This window comes from Procambarus clarkii, chromosome 31 (genome assembly GCF_040958095.1).
Source record: "Procambarus clarkii isolate CNS0578487 chromosome 31, FALCON_Pclarkii_2.0, whole genome shotgun sequence".
NCBI lineage: Eukaryota > Metazoa > Arthropoda > Malacostraca > Decapoda > Cambaridae > Procambarus > Procambarus clarkii.
Genome location: NC_091180.1, coordinates 18,033,226 through 18,054,842, shown reverse-complemented (window position 1 = coordinate 18,054,842; position 21,617 = coordinate 18,033,226). Strand labels below are relative to the sequence as shown.

At 37.8% G+C, this 21,617-nt stretch overlaps 1 protein-coding gene across 1 annotated transcript in view; it reads left to right on the top strand.

Moving 5' to 3' along the window:
* LOC123758874 (CD109 antigen) overlaps positions 1 to 21,617 on the top strand; it is a 69,006-nt gene that overhangs the window by 24,579 nt on the left and 22,810 nt on the right. The window contains exons 12-25 of the mRNA XM_045743641.2: positions 93 to 212; positions 3,250 to 3,349; positions 3,916 to 4,107; positions 6,028 to 6,215; positions 7,772 to 7,932; positions 9,758 to 9,874; positions 11,099 to 11,146; positions 13,683 to 13,793; positions 14,295 to 14,413; positions 15,766 to 15,831; positions 16,658 to 16,822; positions 18,812 to 18,943; positions 19,055 to 19,223; positions 20,326 to 20,471. Coding sequence (XP_045599597.2) covers positions 93 to 212; positions 3,250 to 3,349; positions 3,916 to 4,107; positions 6,028 to 6,215; positions 7,772 to 7,932; positions 9,758 to 9,874; positions 11,099 to 11,146; positions 13,683 to 13,793; positions 14,295 to 14,413; positions 15,766 to 15,831; positions 16,658 to 16,822; positions 18,812 to 18,943; positions 19,055 to 19,223; positions 20,326 to 20,471 — 1,834 coding nt within the window. The remainder of the gene's footprint in view (positions 1 to 92; positions 213 to 3,249; positions 3,350 to 3,915; positions 4,108 to 6,027; positions 6,216 to 7,771; positions 7,933 to 9,757; positions 9,875 to 11,098; positions 11,147 to 13,682; positions 13,794 to 14,294; positions 14,414 to 15,765; positions 15,832 to 16,657; positions 16,823 to 18,811; positions 18,944 to 19,054; positions 19,224 to 20,325; positions 20,472 to 21,617) is intronic.

Below are 21,617 nucleotides of genomic sequence, written 5' to 3'. Positions count from 1 at the left end.
AAATATTAGATGTAGTGTAATTTTTGTAATAATGAACCTTTAATAATACTGTACTGTAGAGTTAAGCATCATATATCATCTCTCAATTTCAGGTTTGAACTTGACATTCCAAAGGATGCAGCATCTTTTCGTATTGATGTTGCCTACACTGATGAGCATGCTCAGTCCTCTTCTTCTGCCTATGGCTATGCCTATCACCACCCAGACAGAAGGTTAAGTTATTATTGTAGCTACAACAATTTTCTTAAACTTTCTCTTAACCTAATAATGAAAAGCATTTCCCCCCCCCCCCCATGACCTGAATAAAATAAAACATTACCCCACTTTTCAGAATAATGAATACTGTACAACAGATATACTCATATGCACTTCTTAATCTGAAATTAAATTATTACTGTATGGTACTATATTAGCATCTTGATAATTACAGGTATTGTGTTGTACACTCGTGTAAGTTTTATCGTGTTAACTCAACCCTGCCATGACCTAATTCTATAAAGAATGTTCCAGTTGATTTTCTCAGTGATATATCGTGTTAGTGTTATTTGTTTGTGTACCCAAAGAATAATTTACCTGGTGCAACACTATTACTGCAATAAATTGAATTCAGAATAAATTTGCTCCTTCATGGCTGCAATCAGTCGATTTCATGACAAACCCTCTCAATTCCAACATTTTCCTCACCTAACTAACCATTTTGACCTTAAATAAGAAACATAGTCTAATCTGTTCTAAAGTAACTTCATCTTAACCCAGCACTTAAGTAGTCTATTCTTAGCCTAACTTATCAATAACCTTACCATAATCTAACCGTACAACTTTGGCTAATCTAAACTAACCCATCTAAAACATGTAGAGAAATGTGGCTAACTAGCATAGGTGAACTGGAAATGGTTGCCTTGTCCATATACAAAACAACCTATTAACAACAAATAATGCACCTATGTACAGTATGGTGGTACCTTGTTTTATGAATTTAATCCGTTCCTAGAGCCGGGTCATAACCCAAAAAGAATTTTCCCATGAAAATTAATGTAAATTGAATTAATCCGTTCCACACTCCCAAAAATATTAACTTCAAAATACATTTCATATATAATACACACACATTTTGTACTATAGTATGTACAAGTTATAGCTTACCTTTATTGATGACTCTTCTTGGCGTATGGAGAACGGTGAGGAGGGGTAAAAGGAGGTGAGGTGTTACTATTTGGAAGGGGAGTTCCCTTCCATTATAACATCAGGCAGTGATGACTTCTCTGGGGTACTCTCACTCTCCTACATTTTGCAAGCACTGCTTGTTTGTCTCACTAAGAACCTTTCGATAGACTTGTTTTCCCTACATTTTAACACTTGTCTGTAGTGAGACATCATTGTTATAAATAAGGTCAATGCAACGACCTGATACAGCTTTATCTGGGTGAGTCTTTTCAGCAAAACTTTGCAGTCCTTCCCATATTTCACACATTTTCTTAATGAGGAAGGGACATATTCTACTGCCTCTACTCGCAATTATTTTCTCAGGTTGAACCTTACCACTGACTTTCTTGGGACCCATGGCATGATATATATAATGATTACTTTTACGTTCAAAAAACAAAAAAGCACAAAAACAATGAAATTCTTTACAAAGAATTAAAGCGCGATCGTTACTAAGCGGGCAGTCTGGTAAACCGAAGTGGGGTCACCCATGCCACCAGGAACTACTCACTCAGTCGACCCATATGTGTATCAACAAAGTCACAAGTCTAGGCAAAGGTCATAACTTGATTCAAATTTTCCGACGAAATTGGGGTCGTAGCCCAAAAAATTCATAAGTAGGGGCATTCGTATATCCAGGTTCCACTGTACTGTGTATTTAATTACATCATTACCTCATTTATTATTTGGGAAAGAAATATGATTTGGTTTCCTGTTGTTGGCAAAAGGTAGTCTGTTAGGCATATTGAAGTCTCCCTAGGCAAACTACTAACTTTCCCAGTATTGAATCCCAGTAGTTGCCCTACTCCTAGGTACATATTTACTGATAGGTGAACCATGTAATTTGATCACATTTATTCTATATAAATAAATTTCTATATGGAGTCCCTTAATGATGCCGACAGCTTTATCGTATTTCAGCTTCTGCACTGATGTGCGTGTCTTCCATAAAAATAACTTATTATATACTGTACTACTTTTCATTCCTATCACACTAGCAAAACCAGTTATCTTCACCTTTACACTTCATTCATCAATCCCATTTAATAAATTTTCAGTTGTCTCTACACCATCTAATTTTTTCTTTACTCGTTAAAATTCTTCAATGTATATACAGTATTTAATATTGTACTGTATTTCTATTGATATTTCACCAAGTTTACATTTTACACTTTTTTATTTCTATCCAAAGCAAATTATATTTTATTTTTCTTCCTTCTTAATACAGTACAGTCGGCTTTGTTCTCGACTCATAATCAGGAATTCCGTGTTTGAATCCCAGGCAGGACAGAAATGATTGGGCAAGTTTCCTATCACCAAATGTCTCTGTTAACCTAGCAGTAACTAGGTACTCAGGAGTTAGTCAGCTTGTTGTGGGGTTGTATCCTGGTAAGGGTCAGTAGTTCGACCTTGGGAGGACCTAGATTTTGAGATTGTTGAGGTCATCTTGAGATGATTTCAGGGCTTAGCATCCCAACAGCCTGGTCCTTGACCAGGCTTCTTCCATTTTGTTCCACATCCTCAGGATGCGGGCCATAGCAGCTGTCTAACTCCCAGGTACCTATTTACTGCTAGGTAAAAGGAGAATCAGGGTGAAAGAAACTCTGCCCGTTTATTTCCACCTCCACTGGGGATCGAACCTGGAACCTCAGGACAACAAATCCGAAACGCTGTCCACTCGGCTGTCAAGCCCCCTGACCTTAATATAAGCCTAACATGTATAAACACACAGGCTGCCTATCCCAAATCAAATTATTAATTATTTCATGAATCTTCAATATTTCCATTGGTTTTTGCTGGACTTTGTAAGTGTAAATTAAAAAAAAAAACTTATGGAAAGGGTTATTTTTCTGGCATCAAGCTGTGTAACTAGCTTCAAAAGATTGTCACTTGCTTAGCTAAATCAACTACTGTATGGGGTTCAGTTTCTGAACCAATTATGTGCCTCTGTAACCTATTCCACCACTCCCCATGGGATGGGTATGGGGTGCATAATAAAGAAAGAAATTGAATTGAATTCAATAGAGATTTCTATTACATTGACAGATATATTCAAGTGAGCTCAAGTACAGATGAGGCCAAGGTGGGAGACTTTGCTATCTTCCATATTCGAAGCAGCATCTCAGTACAACAGTTTGTTTATATGGTCAGTGTCCAATTTGTACTAGCTTTCCTTATAAGAGTTATATAAAAGCAAGATTTTTGTGTGTTATCATTCAATACTTTAGAGTAGTGCAGGAGAGCATAACCATTGTATTAGAATCTGCTGCCTATTCTAGAATGCAAATCATCTCAAGATATCTTGAGATAACCTCAAGATAATGCCTCCTCCACATATCATGGCCCCTTTTATGTCACTTTCAGACACAGCATTACAATGATTCATAAATTGCCATATTCATGTTTTATCAATATATCACAATGTTTACATTTTACTTTTTTTTCAGGAGCCTTTTCATTACTTTTGCCTTTCTTTAAAAACCACAATATATGTATCACAATCGACTTGAGAATGGTCCAGGACGGACCGAAACATCGTCGTCCCTTCACCTTTTAGTGTGTGGTCTGGTTAAACAATATCTGTAGATTTGTATTGCTTCAACAGCCATTAGGTTGAATTTGTCCTCTTCTAAATTTAAATCAATTGAGGGATTTTTATTTGTACCCTTTCATCTTTTCAAATACCAATTTTTGCATTCTCCTCCTTAACAGATCATTTCCAAAGGTGTGATGGTTTACTCGGCAAGTGAGATGTCCCATGGTGATGATGTGGTGACTATAAGCATAGCGGTTGCCTCCTCTATGGCCCCAAGGTTCACCATCCTTGTTTACACCATCACTAATGATGGCGAGGTCCTCGCTGATGCCATTTCTCTGCCGGTCAGAATATTTGAAAACATGGAGGTGAGGTGTTAGTGTCTTCTGTAAGTATAGTGTGGGTAAAATATAAATATCTTCTGTGAAATGGAGGAGAGATAACAGCATTTTCTGTAACATAAAGGTAAATTAGTAGTATCATTTATAACATGGGATGAGTTATTATTGTACAGTATTGTGTATTTCAGCATCTGTTAAATGGTAACGAATAAGTGTTTATAATTTTGCAGACATAAAAGGCTGTTTATGCACTGTGGCACTGCCTTTTTGTTTCAAGACATTTGATGCATTGAACTTTTTTAATGTGGCCCTTTAGGGTGCAGTGCATTTTGGCTGCTGCCTGATGTTGTACTGCACATTTCAGTTGTCTCCTGTTAGTGTGCAGCAATCATAGAGGTGTTGCTCTTTTTATTTTTTTTTAGTTCCGGTCTATGGGGTGTCATGCATTTTAGTTGCTGACTGTATAGGGCTGTGGCTCTTTATTTCCAACCTTGAAGAGCAATGCACTTTTTCAATACGGTACAGGTATTTTCAGATATGGTGCTGTACTCTGTGAGGATGTTGTGGCCCTGTTCAGCCTTGGGTACTGCACTTTCAAGTTCATGAGGCCTTGAGGAGTGGATGTGTGTGTGTTGCATTCTGGCCCTGTTTTAGCAGGTTTGCTAGTACTTCAGTGTGTTTTAATCTGTAGAGGTCCAAAGCATGTGCTCAGTGGCACATTATCCTCATAGCTCGTACCACTTGGGGTATTGTGTTTGTTCTATGATTTTATCTTACAATGTAGAATTCATTTATTATGAATATTGAAATTCATCTGCAGCCTTAACAAACAAAATGAGTAGCAGTGACACATTACATTTGCCTCATATTTTATCCTGTTGTGCATAAAAACACAGTACAGTACCTTGTACGACACTAAAGATCCCCTGGTTCCAGTACTAGGCTCCAACCCTGAATCCTGGTATTCCTACCCACCTTTTATTGTATTAAAAACAGTTGATTTCCACAGATACTTTTAATATTTAATCCATTGTGTTGGGGGACAGGCAGCCAGTGTGTATTCATACATGTTAGGCTTGTATCGAAGTCTTTCACCCCCCCCTCCCCCCAAGGTCAAATTACTGACCACGCCCCAGCTGCAACTCCAGAGCAAGCTGACTAACTCCTGAGTACCTACTTACTGCTCGGGGAACAGGGCCGTTAAGTGATAGGAAATGTGCCCAACCATTTCTACCCCGCCCAGGATTCGAACCCAGAATTCTTGATTGAAAGTAGAGAACGAACCCAGCTGTACAAATGGAACCCTTATTGATCCAACTTGGTAAAAAAAGAAATGTCTGTCATTACTTGGTTATATATAATAATTTTTTTTTTTTTTAATTTGAGGATTTGATTACAGTGCTTTCATAGTGGATCTTTAAAATGTTTAAAAAGCCGCTAGTCATGAGCATTATTTCTATCAATAATCATGATGGTTAAGATAATGTCATGCAAAGTGGCATGGAGAGGCAATAGCAGTTTTACTGTATTAAGGGAGGGGGAGTTCTGTGCATTAATACTTTCTTTACTTCCCAAGCAAAGTTATAGATCCAGTAAATTCAGGTAGCTTCCATAGGTATGATCAGCCCCAAATTGTTATTTTGTGGCTCGTCCTAAATTTTGATGACTAGTCATCGTTTTGAAATGGGATAAGAAGCATAATGAGTAGAGGGATGCAATTTATTTTTTGCAGATCCAGCCAGCCTATATTAATACAGGGTACTGATGTGGTCATTGTCATTCAATGATTTTGTGTTATACTTGCTGATGGCCTTAAATTTGTGACTTTATCTTTAAACTTTATCCTGAAATTTGATATTTCAGGATAAAGTATAGTATATTGTATATATAATATACTGTATTTTTTAAGACTTTTTATGCATGCCAAGCTTTTGTGGTGTTTTGCAGGTGCAGCTATCATTGAACCAGCATAAGGATCACACAAAGAAAACGGTGGAGATGGTGGTGGGTGCTCCGGCAGGGTCCTTCTATGTTGTGTTCTGCCAACGTGGCCTCAACTACCACAGGCAGCACCCTAACGCTCCCACCCATGCCCGCATCACTGACATGATGGCAAAGATGGAACCATTACAAAGGTGGGACAACCATGGCCTGTAACTGTTTTACATTATTGTTGTATTTTTGTAATGTTGGGAACTAGGCATGGGTTATGCAGTGTGTGTGTGTGTACTGTATATTATTTATTTGGAGGTGTGCTACTGAACTGCCCCAGGATGCAACCCACAACAGTTGCCTAACTCCTGGGTATCTATTTACTGTTAGGTGAGCAGAAGTATAAGGTGAAAGGAAATGTGCTGAACTGTCTGTCCCATACAGGGATTGAATCTGGGATCCTATAGTGTGTACCAAGGACATTGCCACTGCTCTTCAGGGCCAGTTAGTGCCTTCATGTTTAATGCAAGCCAGGGAGCACCACATGGAGGTAACGGTGGCACTTTTTTTTTTTTTTTTTTTTTTTTTTTTTTTGAGATATATACAAGAGTTGTTACATTCTTGTACAGCCACTAGTACGCGTAGCGTTTCAGGCAGGTCCTTGGAATACGATCTCCGCCGCAAAGAATCGTTTTTACAACCAAGTACTCATTTTACTGTTGAGTTAAATAGAGGCTACAGTTAAGGATTTGCACCCAGTAAATCCTCCCCAGCCAGGATACTTGTTTACATTACCATACCTATTAGTTAACCGTTTGGTGGTAATAATCAAGTATTACTGTATGTCACTTATGTTTTTTTAAGATTACTTTTGAATAACAAATTTTTGCAGTACTTCATCAGAGAAGGAATTTGTCATTTCATTTGTATGGCATGTTTGCAGATTGAATTGAGATGGTCAGATATGAGTTTTTATTATGCAATTTATGTATAAGCCTAGCAAGTATATTATTTATTCAGAGAACTTTTAGTTAGCTGATTTGTTTGCAAAATCTATTGTTGGAGACAGGATGCCTTTACTTAGGCTCCTTGAGGTCCTACTAGCTTGAACTACTGACCATTCCCCAGGATGCAACTCTCAACAGTAGCATAACTCTTGGGTACCTATTCACTGTTAGGATATCAGGTGACAGGAAAAGTGCACCACCATTTATGTCCTGCCCGGGGATTGAACTTGGGATCCTTCATAAAATATAGCAGGTTTTATCTCTGAGTGTGAGCGTGGTGATCAAAATGCTCACTCTTTACTGTGTCCTGCCATTAAACAGACACATTATGGTCAGTAGTTAACCCAAGGCCTTTCCCAGTGGGGCATAATACCCAGGAGTGGTGTTGGTTTGACATTGAATCAACATCAAATGTTAAATCAAAGTTTAATCAAGATCTTCCCACCTCTTTAATGTGGTACTATACAGTAAATTTTGCACTCTTAAATTTATACAATTAGATAGATGCCTAATACAGTATAGTGATTGTTTTTTCATTTAGCTAAGGTTTCTCGTCCATCTATTATTAACACTTTAAATATTTCTTAATTCTATGGCAATTCTCATAACCATAAGTATTCACAGCTATTGTCATTTTTACAATAATTCTTTGTACTATATTTGTTACTTTCACAGCAACTTGCAGTATCCATTATTTTCTGTTTATGCAGAATTACTTGTTTAGAATATGAACCTTCCCTCTCATGCTGCAGGACATTTCATCGGGTTCTTCACCGGTCCGGTGAAGGAGAGTTTGCTGACCGTCTAGTATCGTTGGCTGCCCACAGCTATGCCAGCGATGTCCTTGCTACTTTCCAGGATGCTGCAGTTGTACTTCTCTCTGATTCCACAGTAAACCTCACACCTGGCAGAGGTTTGTACCCCCCTACTGCCCTTAACAAAATTTTGGTGAACAATTATCCTTTTTGGGTCTTAATTATTTTGTCAGTATAATATTTTTGTATATGTATCTTGGTCTTAAACTCTACGAGAGCTTTTTATTTTTGTTTACCAAGTGACCTCGAACCAAGGCCCTCGAGAAGGTCCCTGGTTCAACAGATGCTGGACAATGTATTTGAGCTTGTTTATTTACACCTGATGCCTCTGTTAACCTAAAAGTAAATAGATACCTGGGAGTTAACTATTGTGGGTTGCGTCCTAGCCACTGCACTGTGCAGAGTGCCTTAAGGTGCCTGTGCGTATATCATTATATTCAAAACTCCACCCGTATCCGGGCCACTACAGCTAAACTACAAGAGGTAGACACTTTTTACTTGGATTTTTGTACTTCCTGGATACTACTTAACAATATCAAAAGAAAACATAATTTTGTCAGAACAATTTTTGTTGTGAGCACTATGGGGTTGTTATATTTAAATGGTGAGCAATGCAGGGGCTCGAGAAGGTCAATTGTTGGCTTAGGCCTTAGGTGTATCTAGATAAGCTTATCAGGCTTCCTGTTCTTAACAATGGAATATATAAATCTCTGTAATTATGAGCCAAAGTAACTACACACATTTACTTGAATTTACTATATGGCCACCATCTCTCGTGGCTTGAATGGGAACAGAGGGCCAGTGAGTTGTGATTGGTACCCTATTATTCCTGAGGATTTTTTCCATATAATTTGAACCAAAGTAAATACCAAATCTTGGTATTTATATCTTTGGGGAGTAATGTTTTCATGGGTTTATCACCCAATGGGTGAAAAAATAGCCATTTTCTGTCTTGCATTGTGGTTTGTTGAGCTTTAAACTGTTGCCTCTTGTATGCATTATCTTGGATTTTTTATGGAAGTGGTCTAGAAAAATATTTTGTAATTTGCTGTGTTTTGAAGGTCTTCATGAGATTAGCCTTGTTATGTCATGCTTGCAGCATTATTAATTAGTTCTGAGGCCATCAACCTTTCCAGGTATGAGTTGATTTAGTCCTAGGATTTTTATCACTTCAATGAATCTCTCCTTGCAGAAGCATATTTATGCATGCGAGGTCTCCATTCTTGGATGCAGTACTGTATTCCAAATGGAAGGCATATCAGAGATTTGTACAATTAGGTGAAAAATCAATTTTCCTTGGAGTCAATGGTTTATCTGATTATTCATAGGGTTTCATTGACCGTTTCCAATAGCTTCTACTCACTTGGCAGCTTTGAATGACCAGTGAGTCATTACTCAAGAGACTCTCGAGCTCTCTTCCTTTCAGTCTGTTGCAACGTTATGCCCTGTATGTAAAGCCTTGCATTTGTCATTATTAATGAGCATTTTCCAGTCTAATAACTATTTGTGGAAACATAAACATGTACAGCTTATTATATTAGATTCTCATCAGGGAAATAATACAACAGAAAACTGGAGATACTGTTTACCTATGGTAATAAACCAATGGCATATCAGAGTTGCCAAAGATGTAAATACAGTACAGTATTTAGACAGTGTTAAGGTTCAATGTATAGCATGGAAAAATCCTGAGGAAAATGTGGTAGCCTTTCACAGGCCACAGGTGTCCTGTCCCTGCTGGCAATGGCCACTAGAAATAGTGGGTATCAGGTTACTGTACATAAATACGGTCTTCAAAAGTTTGAAAATGTGCGTCTTTTTTCAGAGAATAATTTCACACAACTTTATTATATCCAATATGATTAGTCATTTGCAGATTGTTCATTTTTGAGATAAAATGATGCCACTTTCAATGCTTTGCAGAACACAGGTGTGATCTGAGCAGGGGCTACTTGGAATGTGGGGATGGCTCCTGCTTCCTCCATGATCATCTGTGTGATGGCAGGATCCACTGTGCCAATGCCATGGATGAACTAGGATGTGAGTTGCTTCCTTAGCAGGATATTTATAAGTTTGAATTTTACTATCGAACTTGTGTGCGAGTGGTAACCCTCAATTTTATGCTTTGATGTGGGTTGTCAGCAACTTTGCTAGTGAGTATTTGTTAATCACAAAAAAACTAAAAATACAACTCATTGTATATTACATATTAATAAATAATATAATTTTGTTATCAAACTTTGTCATTTTGAGTCATTTTGACTTGATAAATATTAATTTTCTTAGAGGACATAGCTTGATTCCCCCCAAGAATTGGGAGGTATAATTTAAGTACGTAAATTATGTAACTAAAAATAGACATTTTAAATTGTCCAATAATATAAAGTATTTAACCCTAAGCTTCCATTTGTGGAAGCTCCATCTTCTTGCCTAATGGAGTGGTGTAGTGGATAATGTGTTCGTCAGCCAGGTTAAGCCTATTAACTGGCCTAAGTCAGTCTTTATCACAAGCCTAATTGGTTATGGCCAGTAACTGGATGGTGTCCATGCAGGCAGCCTTTCTACTTGCTAGGCTGACAGTTAAGTCTAATAGGCTTACTGTCCCAAACATTGGCATTCCATTATATTTGACCAGTATATCACATACCGATCTTTAGGTGGAATGTCTGCCTCACTGGTATCATTCACTCAGTGTTATTGTTATCATCATCATCATCATTCACTCGGTGCTGTAATCATGTAATTATCATTATCAACTTGGTGCTATAATTATCATCATCATTCACTTGGTGCTGTAATTGTGTAATTATCATAATTATCAACTTAGTGCTATAATTATCATCATCATCATAATTCACTCGGTGCTATAATTCAGTGTTATCATTCACTTAGTGTTAATATTAATGAATTTTTTTTTTTGAGCATCAATACTATACTTGCTCTACCATTCACTATCAGTGCCTCACCAGGTATTGCCCTATTTAATACAATATTTACTTATCTGAATGTTGATGAGATGATTTTGAGTTTTAAGCTTCATGGAAGCTCTAATTGATTTCTACTTGATTCTTTACATTGTTCATTTACCGTCTTCCAAGATTAACAGATATTTGTATTAGTTTACAGTGACATTACATAACCTGACCATAGTTTATTTGGGCATGCAGTACAACTTCTGTACCTTTTCATGATAGAATACTGTAGCTACATTTTATATATATGAGAATGCTTTGTGTTTTGATACTGTGCGTTGTTTTCATTCAGGCGAGAGACTGTATGAAGATTTTCCACCCCAGCATGAGAAACAGATTGGTGAGTTGTGAATTGTTTTAAGTTGTGACTTAATCCTTAAAGGGCACTTGTCTTAATAGCCTTCAGCACTGAAAGATATAAAAAAATTCAAATTTTTTTTTGTTCTTCTAAGATTGTTAAAATGTGTTCCCTGATCACGGGAAAAAAATAATAATAACAAATCCTAGGTGACATATTTTGGCTGCAATAGGGTGAGGAAGTCTGGCATAATTGAGGTGCTGACAGAGTAAATGTTCCACAGCGGTCTCCTCCACCCGCGCTGTCAGGCGGGAGTTGCCACAAAGATATTATTACCTAATTATTTCAATGTCTGATTTATTTTTTTTCAGTAATATTATTCAATAGTGTGTAGTGTTTTATATTTATATAATAAAATGTGTGAACCATTGCTATTCTCAAAAGTATGGTGTGCATATTAGTGATTCAATTATGTTCATAAAACAAACAAATAGTTTTGCTGTTATTACACTATATACACACGTTACATATAAGTATCTGTGTGTTTTTTTCACCATAGCGAACCACTAAGATGGTATGATGAATCCAAACAAGAACAGCTACCACACACCAGCCAACAGACGGTACCTCCCTCTCTCCTTCAACACCTTACTCGCCAACATTCTTCCTCCCACAATACTGTTTGTGATTTTATTACACTATATACACATTATATATAAGTATCTACATGTTTTATTCACTATAACTGTACAACTAAGCTGGTATGGTGTCCAAACAGGATAGTGACAACCATACACTGCACAAGTCGCACACCAGCCAGCAGATGATGCCACCTCCCCCTCACCAAAATGACTCCTCCCAACATACTCCTTTTGCTGTTATTACATGGAGACTTTCAGCGCCGTGGAGAGAGGGGACCTGCTGCCTGGGTAACAGCTTCTTCCCCGAATCAACCTACCCTGGCTTTACGCCCTGGTGAGGCCACTCCAGACCAGGCCGACATCAGAGCGCAGCTCCATAGTCTCCTGAGACTGATGGATGTCTACTACTACACTATATGCACATGTTATATATAAGTACTAGTATCTACATTTGTGTTCACTATAGAGAACCACTAAGCTGGTATAGCGAGTCCAGAAAATAACAGAGGGGTCACCACACACAGTCAGCAGATGACGCCACTTCTCCCTTCCTCCCTCGCCAAGATTACTCCTCCCACCATACTATGCACATCGCTAGTTCTCACCACAATCCTGCTATTATCGGAATTCTGGTCACTAAATCCTGTAAATGAATAATTTTCCACAAGTTTATTTTGTAAATGAACATGAAAAGTAATTTAAAAAATCTTAGATGGACCAAACAATGGCAGTGTGCTGTGGCTAGCACTGTGAACATCTTGAACAGCATTGTGTTCACCGATATCTGAACATTGTACAGTCTTTTATCACAGTCAGTCTCTTCTGTAATACTATCATGGCTAAATAATACCAGTTACATATATATTTTGACATTTTTAGGTGATGCTGTGGTCACAAGCTGAACAGCAGTGCTGTTAGCTTGTGCTGCATGTGCCAGCCATGGTTGCTCACACGGTACTGAGGCGCTTGCACCCAGGAATGTTGCCGACGATTTTTTTTTTTTAAATGGCATCTATTTACGAGAGCCCCGAGGAAGCAGATGTGAACCCCCATGTAGCCACGGGACTTTTAAATCTTGCACAGTACTTTAAAATGTATATATACAATGTGCACTCTTCAGCGACATTTACTTGCTCCCTTTAAGGGTCTTCTGAGCCAAGATGCCATAAGTGCTTCCCATGCCAGGAGCGATGTAAACCACCAAGAATATATATCAACAGCTGGCTCTCATTGATCTTGTTCCCTTCATGTTTTATGATAAAAATATATATAACTGCAGAAGGCCTATTGGCCCATGCAAGGCATCTACTATTTACATCCATTCAAACTCATCCAGATATATATGTCATAATCCTTGCTTAAAACAGTTCAGTGGTCCAATATCTATTATGTTGCCAGTAATTTGTTCCATAAACCAACAACCCTATATCCAAACCATTATATATTCAGGTCTCCTCTGAATATAAATTTTATTTATTCTTTATAATTACTGTATATCACCTTTTTGTTATACCCTTTTGTTCTTTTGCTTAATTCAATAAAATCATTCCTCTCTTCAGCTTTCTAGAGAATCTAAATAATGCTTTCTTAATATCTCTTCATAAGAGAGGTTTTCTACTTCCTGAAATTAGCTGTTGTCCTTATCTGTACATGTTGAAGTGAATTTATCTATTCTTTGGTACAGTTTAAGCTCGTGTCATAGAGCCAGATTCTAGGCCCTGGCTCTCACTATGACCATGACTCTGGGTCTCAGAGACATGATGCATCTCATCAAGGCCTGTTCCTGGACCTGTTCTTATAGCTTTATGTAGCCACTAAATGGTCAGTAGGAAAGGGCATTTCATTATGTTCAGCACATGATTTGTATTTTTATTTCTTCATTTCTGGTACTAATATCACACAATTATTATTCTTTTTTTTTTTGACACTGCATCCAGACCCACTTGAGCTAAGTTCAGACTCGCTTTTTCGACTTTTGAGAACCAACTTCATTGTGGACATATTTGACGAAGATGACGTCAACTGGTGCAACTCGGAAGTCTTGATTGGTATGCAAGTACTGTAATCGGATTATAGTTTTACTTAATGATTTATATGTTATACTGTATTTCTTTTTATTTCTTTCATATTGTATTTTTTTTTTACTTAGTTTAACTTAAGACATTATTGAAAATGACATAAATTTGTTCTGCTTGTCCTGTTTTCACGGGTCTTTGATGCTAAAGTTTTGCGACCATATGTCTTGGGTGTGTGTTTCACTTGTCTTCACTATTACAAATGAAAAAGCTACAGTACATTTATTCATTCTGAAAGGAGAAATGTTCTTGCCAAGAGCAACAAAGGCAGTAAAAACAGCTTGATATTTCTTCCAGTGAGGTTTTTTATTAAGTTTCTAATTCCATAAATCCCCTTGCACACATTCTCTTCCATATGCCGTAGGGTCTTACCATACATAATAACTCAGAAATGTCCTTTTTGTATTGCCTAAGTGTTATATGTTCTTCATGATGTGTAATGCAATCAACAGTCCAACTTGTAACTGTGCGCAGGCCACCGTGGGCAAGAGGAGCTGCAACGAGAAATAGCAAAGACTGTGGACGAATGGGTGATAGAGGGATATGCCATTCATTCTGATTATGGTCTCTCCTTCACCAAGCAACCCATAATTGTGAGCTGTAATATATGTTTATTTTGTTATAATAATTTTCATGTCTAAATTGAATGATGTATACTGTTGGGAATGTTAATGTGTGTTTTTCCATTCATTCATGTTTCTTTACATTCATGCTGGTGTTTATCCATGTTTGTATTTATCTCATCCTACATCCATGCGTGTAATTACCCAGGTGAAGCTGCGGGATGAGATCTATGCTCATAGTACCTCGTCTTCCCTATAATTGTTATGTGATGTTTTGAAGCTTTAAATAGTTCTGCCAAATTCAACACTTTCATTTAAATTATTTGATCAGTAACCCATTCAGTATGTGGGAGAGTATTTATGTACAGTTGAGTTCATCCGTCTTTTTGCTTGTGCCCATCCAGGTGTGCATCTATCCATACTCGTGTCCTTTCATGCTTTTATCCCTTGATATTTATTTATATTTTATATATTTATCTATATATACAAGAGTTCTTGCATTCTTATACAGCCACTAACACGCGTAGCATTTCGGGCATGTCCCTAATCCTAATATTCCCAGGAATACGACCCGCTAAATCGTTTAACAACAAGGTACCCATTCACTGCTGGGTGAACAGAGGCTACAGTTAAGGATTGGCACCCGTGTCAATCCTCCCTGGCCAAGATACGAACCCAGGCCAAAGCCCTCGCCAAGTGCCAGGTGAGTGTATTATCACTTCGCCATAGGTACTGCTGTCCCTGTGACAAGCTAAATTTGGCATGTAATTTGGCAAGCTAAATATGCATGTAAACATTCCAACAACTCTGTAGTGGCTTCAGTACCCCCTACAACACGGCAGAGATCAGGGTAAATGGCAGAGGAGAGGCAACCGACCAGCAGGGGAAGACGAGCAGATAAACACGAGACCAGACACTCTCTTGCACCCTCCTTTGGTTGGTACAGTTTTAGAATTTACTGTATGTGTGTGGATCAGAGACTTGGGTTTGCTTAACCCTTGTCTAGTGGATATTAGGGCACTAAAATTTTATATTTCTAGGTTTGTATCAAGGGCCCCCTTTTATGGTCAAATTACTGACCCTTGTCAGGATGCATCCCTACAAGAAGTTGACTAACTCCTGGGTATCCATTTACTGCTAGGTGGACAGAAGCACGAGGTGACAGGAAATGCGCCCAACCATTTCTGCCCCACCCGGGATTCAAACCCAGAGTTCTTGATTGCGAGTCGAGAACAAACCTGGCTGTACTACTGGGACCCCCAGTAGTACAGTCAGGTTTTAAATGTATTGTATTTTTATTTCTTAAGCCATTTTTTCTGTACAAGACATTTAAGAAAAATAAACTACTGTATTCTTATTGTTTCATTTTTTTGCATACACAGTTTGCTGGTGATCCACCTTTCTACATACTGGTTGAAGGCCCTTCTGTGTGTCGCAGAGGAGAGCAGGCAAGTCACACAGTGTTTGTAAGGATCGGTATCAGTGTACTGCGAAGGAGATTGCCAAGATCAAGCCTTTCTTTTTATGTTCGGTAGAAGTCCATCTTCAAATATTTGTTGATTGCTAAGCATAGACACCATTCACATGTGTGTCCATGGTGAGCCTCTTGGAAATATGTCATCTTGCTTTCTATCAGTTAAAACTTATGCCAGTCTATCTGCAGACTAGTATTAGGTCATTAATGGGCCCTAGGCAAAAAACACTTATGGTGGGCACCCTTGATTAAAGACATCTGATTTTTAACCAAGTTAGTTTGTTGTAACAACCTTGTTTTTATAGTTCAGCACTCATTAAAACATTTCTTAGATGGTAAATGTTTTGTGATTCTCTGAGAGATTATCCTCTGAAATGTGTTAATCCTTGGAGTGTCTCGCATCCCAAGGACAGGACATGTGGAAATTTAAAGGGCTTTTTTGTCAGGTAGTCTTTTGCAAGCACCTCGTAGAATTACTCTAATTTATCCTGTCTCGGCTAGTAAGTACGCAGAAGGAAGCTACAAAGGCGGTGCCAAGAGAGGGCATTTCATTACACTTAACTATTTTTAAGGGGTAAAATTTCACTGACATGGTCACTATAAAAATTATACATTTGAATATGAATGACGTGTACATTTGGTCTCATGTTAAAGTTTGGATATTTAGTTATAACAAGTAATGTACATTTTTGTTGCATTTCAATATCATATATATTTTTCCCATTATGTGATGACGGTGAATCCATATTCTAAACCTACACACCACCAGTACATGTATCTGAATGTTGGTGTCTTAACAGATCTCAATACGAGTGCTTGTGTTCAACATGCTACATACGGCTATTCAAGCAGTGCTCCTACTTCATGACAGTGATGACTACAGATTCATCCACGTCGAAAAAGATGGCAACGTGCAGCATTTTCATCCTCGTTTGTCCCGAGGCGAGCACCAGCATCTACTCTTCGTGAGTCTTAATATAGAGACCTCTTGTGGCACTTGAATTAACCTTCGTTTTTGCTCTTTGAGAGTCGTACTTTTGAAGCCTCTTTTGTTACTTGGATTAAACATTTTGAGCACTTTTCAGGATTCTATCTTTAATTTAAAGGCTTGTTGTTTGTTGATTATTATTCCCTCATAAATATCTTGTATATTTTCTGTTCCTCATTTGTTAAATATACATGGTATAGTTTTTAATATCATTAATACACATTTCCTTATACATTTTAATCACTTTTGGGCAAGTATATCCATATTCATTTTAAATTGGAAATGAATAAAGTAGTGGTAAGGTGCACATTTTATTTTGCACTGCAATGAACACTGCAGCTTTTGTAATACCCAGATTAGTCATATTTTGATCTCAGTGAAGCTGTTAATACTGATATTTCTTTTCACAACTGTTGCCACACTAATTGTTGCATCAATTAACTGTTACATTAAGGGTTAGAGAGTAGCTTGTGGAAGGGAACTTTTAGCCCTTTTATACTTGTTACAGCAAAAGTGATTTGCTAACTGTTACTTTTAGTAGTCTGAACCCATTTACTTCTCCAGGAAAAATTTGACTTATAATATTTACTTCATAGTCTATTTTCAATTTGAGATTCCGATTTGAGAGCATCATGTATAGGAAAAGATATGGATACCCTCTCTAAATCCACACGTCTGTGTGCATGATCACCCTCTAAATCCACACGTCTGTGTGCATGATCACCCTCTAAATCCATACGTCTGTGTGCTATTTTGAATTTGTAGGATTTAAAACAACCACCAAGGTGTGCATTACATTTTTTAAAAAACCAACTCTGGAAATGGAACATAATGCAACACGGAATAAATTTATCAAATCACTTGATTGACTACTGCACTGTACTTAATTACATGGAGAAAACTAGGGCCAACACCTCCAACTCCCTCACACCTCTGCCCAATACTAGCTCCAGCTCTGAAGGGAGGTTGTGCGAGGATTCTGCCCTCACAAAAACAAGCGTAAGAAATCTACTTTACACACAGATGTAAACAAACATGCTCTCATAACAATTTAACATGCAAACACTAGCAAATGAAACATAAGAATTAATATTACAAAAAATATTACAAACTGGTATTTTAACTAGTAAAACATTTAGATTAATAAATATATAAACAAGAAATTACATACCAGTCATTACAACATTTTTGGGTTGCATTTGATAAACTTAACAGCCTTCTGTCTCTCCGACTATGGGAACTTTTAGTTCTCATTAACCCTTAGACATCGGTTATTGTTAATTGTTGATTCACAGGGTAATGCGGTTATCATCATGAAGAGTTAACAAATTATTGTCTGGGTTTTACATGTATGATGCAAATATGTACATTATATAATAAGGATATGTGGATGTAATGGAGTTTACCTAGACACGTGGAAAAAGATCCTGCATCAATTTTATGGTTCAGATGTAGTTATCGTTATGGATGTTACTAGAAGAATGCAGTCATCATTATATGATGATTTAAACAATTATTGTCTGGGTTTTAAATGTATGAAGCAAATATGGATTTAAAAGCTATCAGTGGATGTAAAAATAGAAAAAAAAGTGATAAAACAATCAGTGAAATATCGGAGGATAAAACAGGAAGCATCAGCATAGTCAGGCTCCAGGCATTGACATGTGCCAGATGCAGCCTCGCAGAGCCCCTCCACCTAAGTGAATATTTATTGTTTCACTATTTTTCATGTTTTTCTTACATTCTGCATGCAAAGTAATAATTCTATAATGAAAAATTATTTGTTGGAATTTTTTTAATTTATCGTGCATACACAGGTATAACTCCATAGCCGCTGTCTAAAAGTTACTGTGTCACAGTTGTCTGGTTTGCCTGAAAGTTTACTTTTGGTTTCCTCTACAAGTATGGGGACATTTGAGTGTGAACAAAACATCAGATATATCAAGGAAGTTTTCTTCTGCCATAGATCCCTGCTGAAGGGTCGAAGGAAGTGGTTCTGCCACTAGCAGTTACGCGACAGTCAGGAAAGATAGAAGTGACTGTGGAAGCTCTGTCACAAGTTCGCAGAGACACTGAAACTTGGGAAATTGAGGTTAAGGTGAGAATTTTAGTGTAAACTCAAATTGGCTGTCCTAACCAGTTGCTATATGATAATTTTAGGTATCAACATTACGCACAAAATACTGAACTCCACACTGTTCTCGTGAAGCCTGAAGGCGTACCAGTCAGGAAGCACACATCACTGCTATTGGACCTAAGAAACCGTGCTCTGGTTTATGAATTTCTGGACATTCCTGTCGATGAAAGTCCTATCATCCCTCTGAGCATCTATAGGCGCTTTCTCTATGGCTCCCCAGCTGCCAGGATCACTATAGCAGGTAAGAACCTCTCTTGATCTTATTGATATTAATTGTGATATATTTTCCTGGTATTATTTTCATTATACATCTTGAATTACTTTCTCATTTTCCTGGTATTGTATTTGTCTCTTTAATTTTCTAGGTATTTTTACTTTTTATCTTACATCAGTTTAAAAAAAAAAAAACTCAAATACTGTATCCTGCACATAAAACAATTAAGGGCATGTACGAATCTTGTCGGGATGTTTTGATATATTTTTATCCAATGAAATAGAATCTGTCAGATTTAATGGATGTGTTTGTTATTTATGAGTTTTAATATCTATAATCTTCTTCATTATATTACTTGACTGAGCTGGGCCTCCATGGCTGCTTCCCCGACCCAGAGGGGTTTCAATGTTCTCTCTGCTGTATTTGTCTCCGGGTTGATGCCTTCCCACCCCATTAAAGTTGGAAATGGGGGTAATAATAATCATTTAATATTTTCAAATTTTTCTAATTTCATCAATGACACCTTTCTCTTACTTTTAGTGAATGTTCATGTGATAACTGCTTCGGTCTTATTACATAAATTACATAAACATTATGTATTGTTACATAACATTACATCATAATGTTACATAACGTCTTATTACATTATTACATAAAGCTATTCTGTATTTCACTTATTTATCTCTAATGCAGCATTCTACTACATTTTCACTCTAGGATAAATTGTCATCATTCATTTACAATGAGAATATATAGACAAATTACTGTAGTTTAAAAAAGCAATATATATATATATATATATATATATATATAGAAATTTGATGTAAAAAAAGTATGAAAATATATGGAGGTACAAATATGACAAGCTCATACCACTCTTGTTTTAATGAGAAGTAGATAGGCATTGATTATGCTGTATACCACTGGCATAAGGATTAATTTTGTGTTATCTTTTATTATAGTACTGTAATTTGAAGTTTAGCAAAATGTCCTATGCTATTATTTATTATTTAATCTTGCTTTTCCTCTTATCATTTTCATATTTTTCTTACCTTTCCATTTCTTGATTTTCTTCCCAAATTTATTATTCCTTTATTGCTGACATGCTACTTAACATAAATAATTACAGGTGATGTATTTGGGCCAACAATGGACGGAATCTCGGTGGATCATTCTCAGGTATTTGGCGGAAGATATTTCCGGAGCACTGATGGTGTCGCCTTCAACTTTGGGGCAACACTATGGACGCTTCACTACCTTCGACTAACAAATCAGGTACTGTATCATATATAATACTAGAATGGAGTGAAAAATTACTATTTTTCTGTGGAGAGCCCCTCTGGCTCCCTGGAGCTATACCGGGCTGATATGCATATATTAGACTGTGGCATCAGTCAATTTGATTGAAGTTCTAGCTTACCGGGGACCACGAGCCAGAACCTGGCCCCCTCAGAGAGGCACGAGAAGCAATGGCCTATAGAAACCCCATGTGGTTGGAAGTACTGTATTCTATGTCTGCCAGCTACCGGGTTAGGCACGTAGAAAGGTAAATGTCCCACAACAGACTCCACCTGGTTAAAACTGCTACCAAAAACCGAACTATCAAGCAGAACTCCACAATCTGAAGACAAGCAAGCTAGCATGATGTCACAATGGCCGCTGCACCGTTGTCTGCGCAGCTCCCTCCCTCCTTGGGAAGGGGAAGGGGAAGCCCCCAGACCTCTCGTGCTGGCTGCCTAACCTCAGTTCAGAGGCTGAATATCGAAACGCGAAAACTGCCAACCAGAGGGAGGGAGGAATTTCTCCCTCCCTCATTCAACATCAACACTAATACTTGGGAGTCGCTTGCTCAGGCCCGTCCAACTTGGAAAACCAAGGTCACCACAGGGGGCCCATGCGGCAGAAAATAGACAGACTGCAGAGCCCTAGAGGAAATGCAACGTGTGTTAAGTTGAGTAACCTCCACCTCTGCAGTAGCACCCACCCACAAATGTCTCGCATGTGGGCGAACCATCTGAACTCAGATTGGTCTCATCTTCCATTATCTGGCACACGGCCACTGACCTTTGGCCTGTTATGTTGAAGTCATGGTCATCTTTGCATCTGAAAGACTATCATCATCTGTTTAATTGGCAAGTTTAATTGGTATGGGGTACAAAGCCAAATCCCACACATATTTGGCAGTTTAAGGAGAGCCCCCAAACTGGAGACCTTGTTTGTTTGTGAAGCAGTTTTGTGGTACACTGGGTGCTGGAGTCTGTACCCCGACTCATCATTCCCAGGACTTCCAGCTCTACCATGCTGTGCATAGGGGGGGGGGGCCTTGGTGAGTAGCTCCTCAGAGATATGACTGGGTCCCTTTTCTGGCCTGGGTGCCAAAGAAGGGTAATATGCCCCACAAAATAGAGGGTTACATTTTAT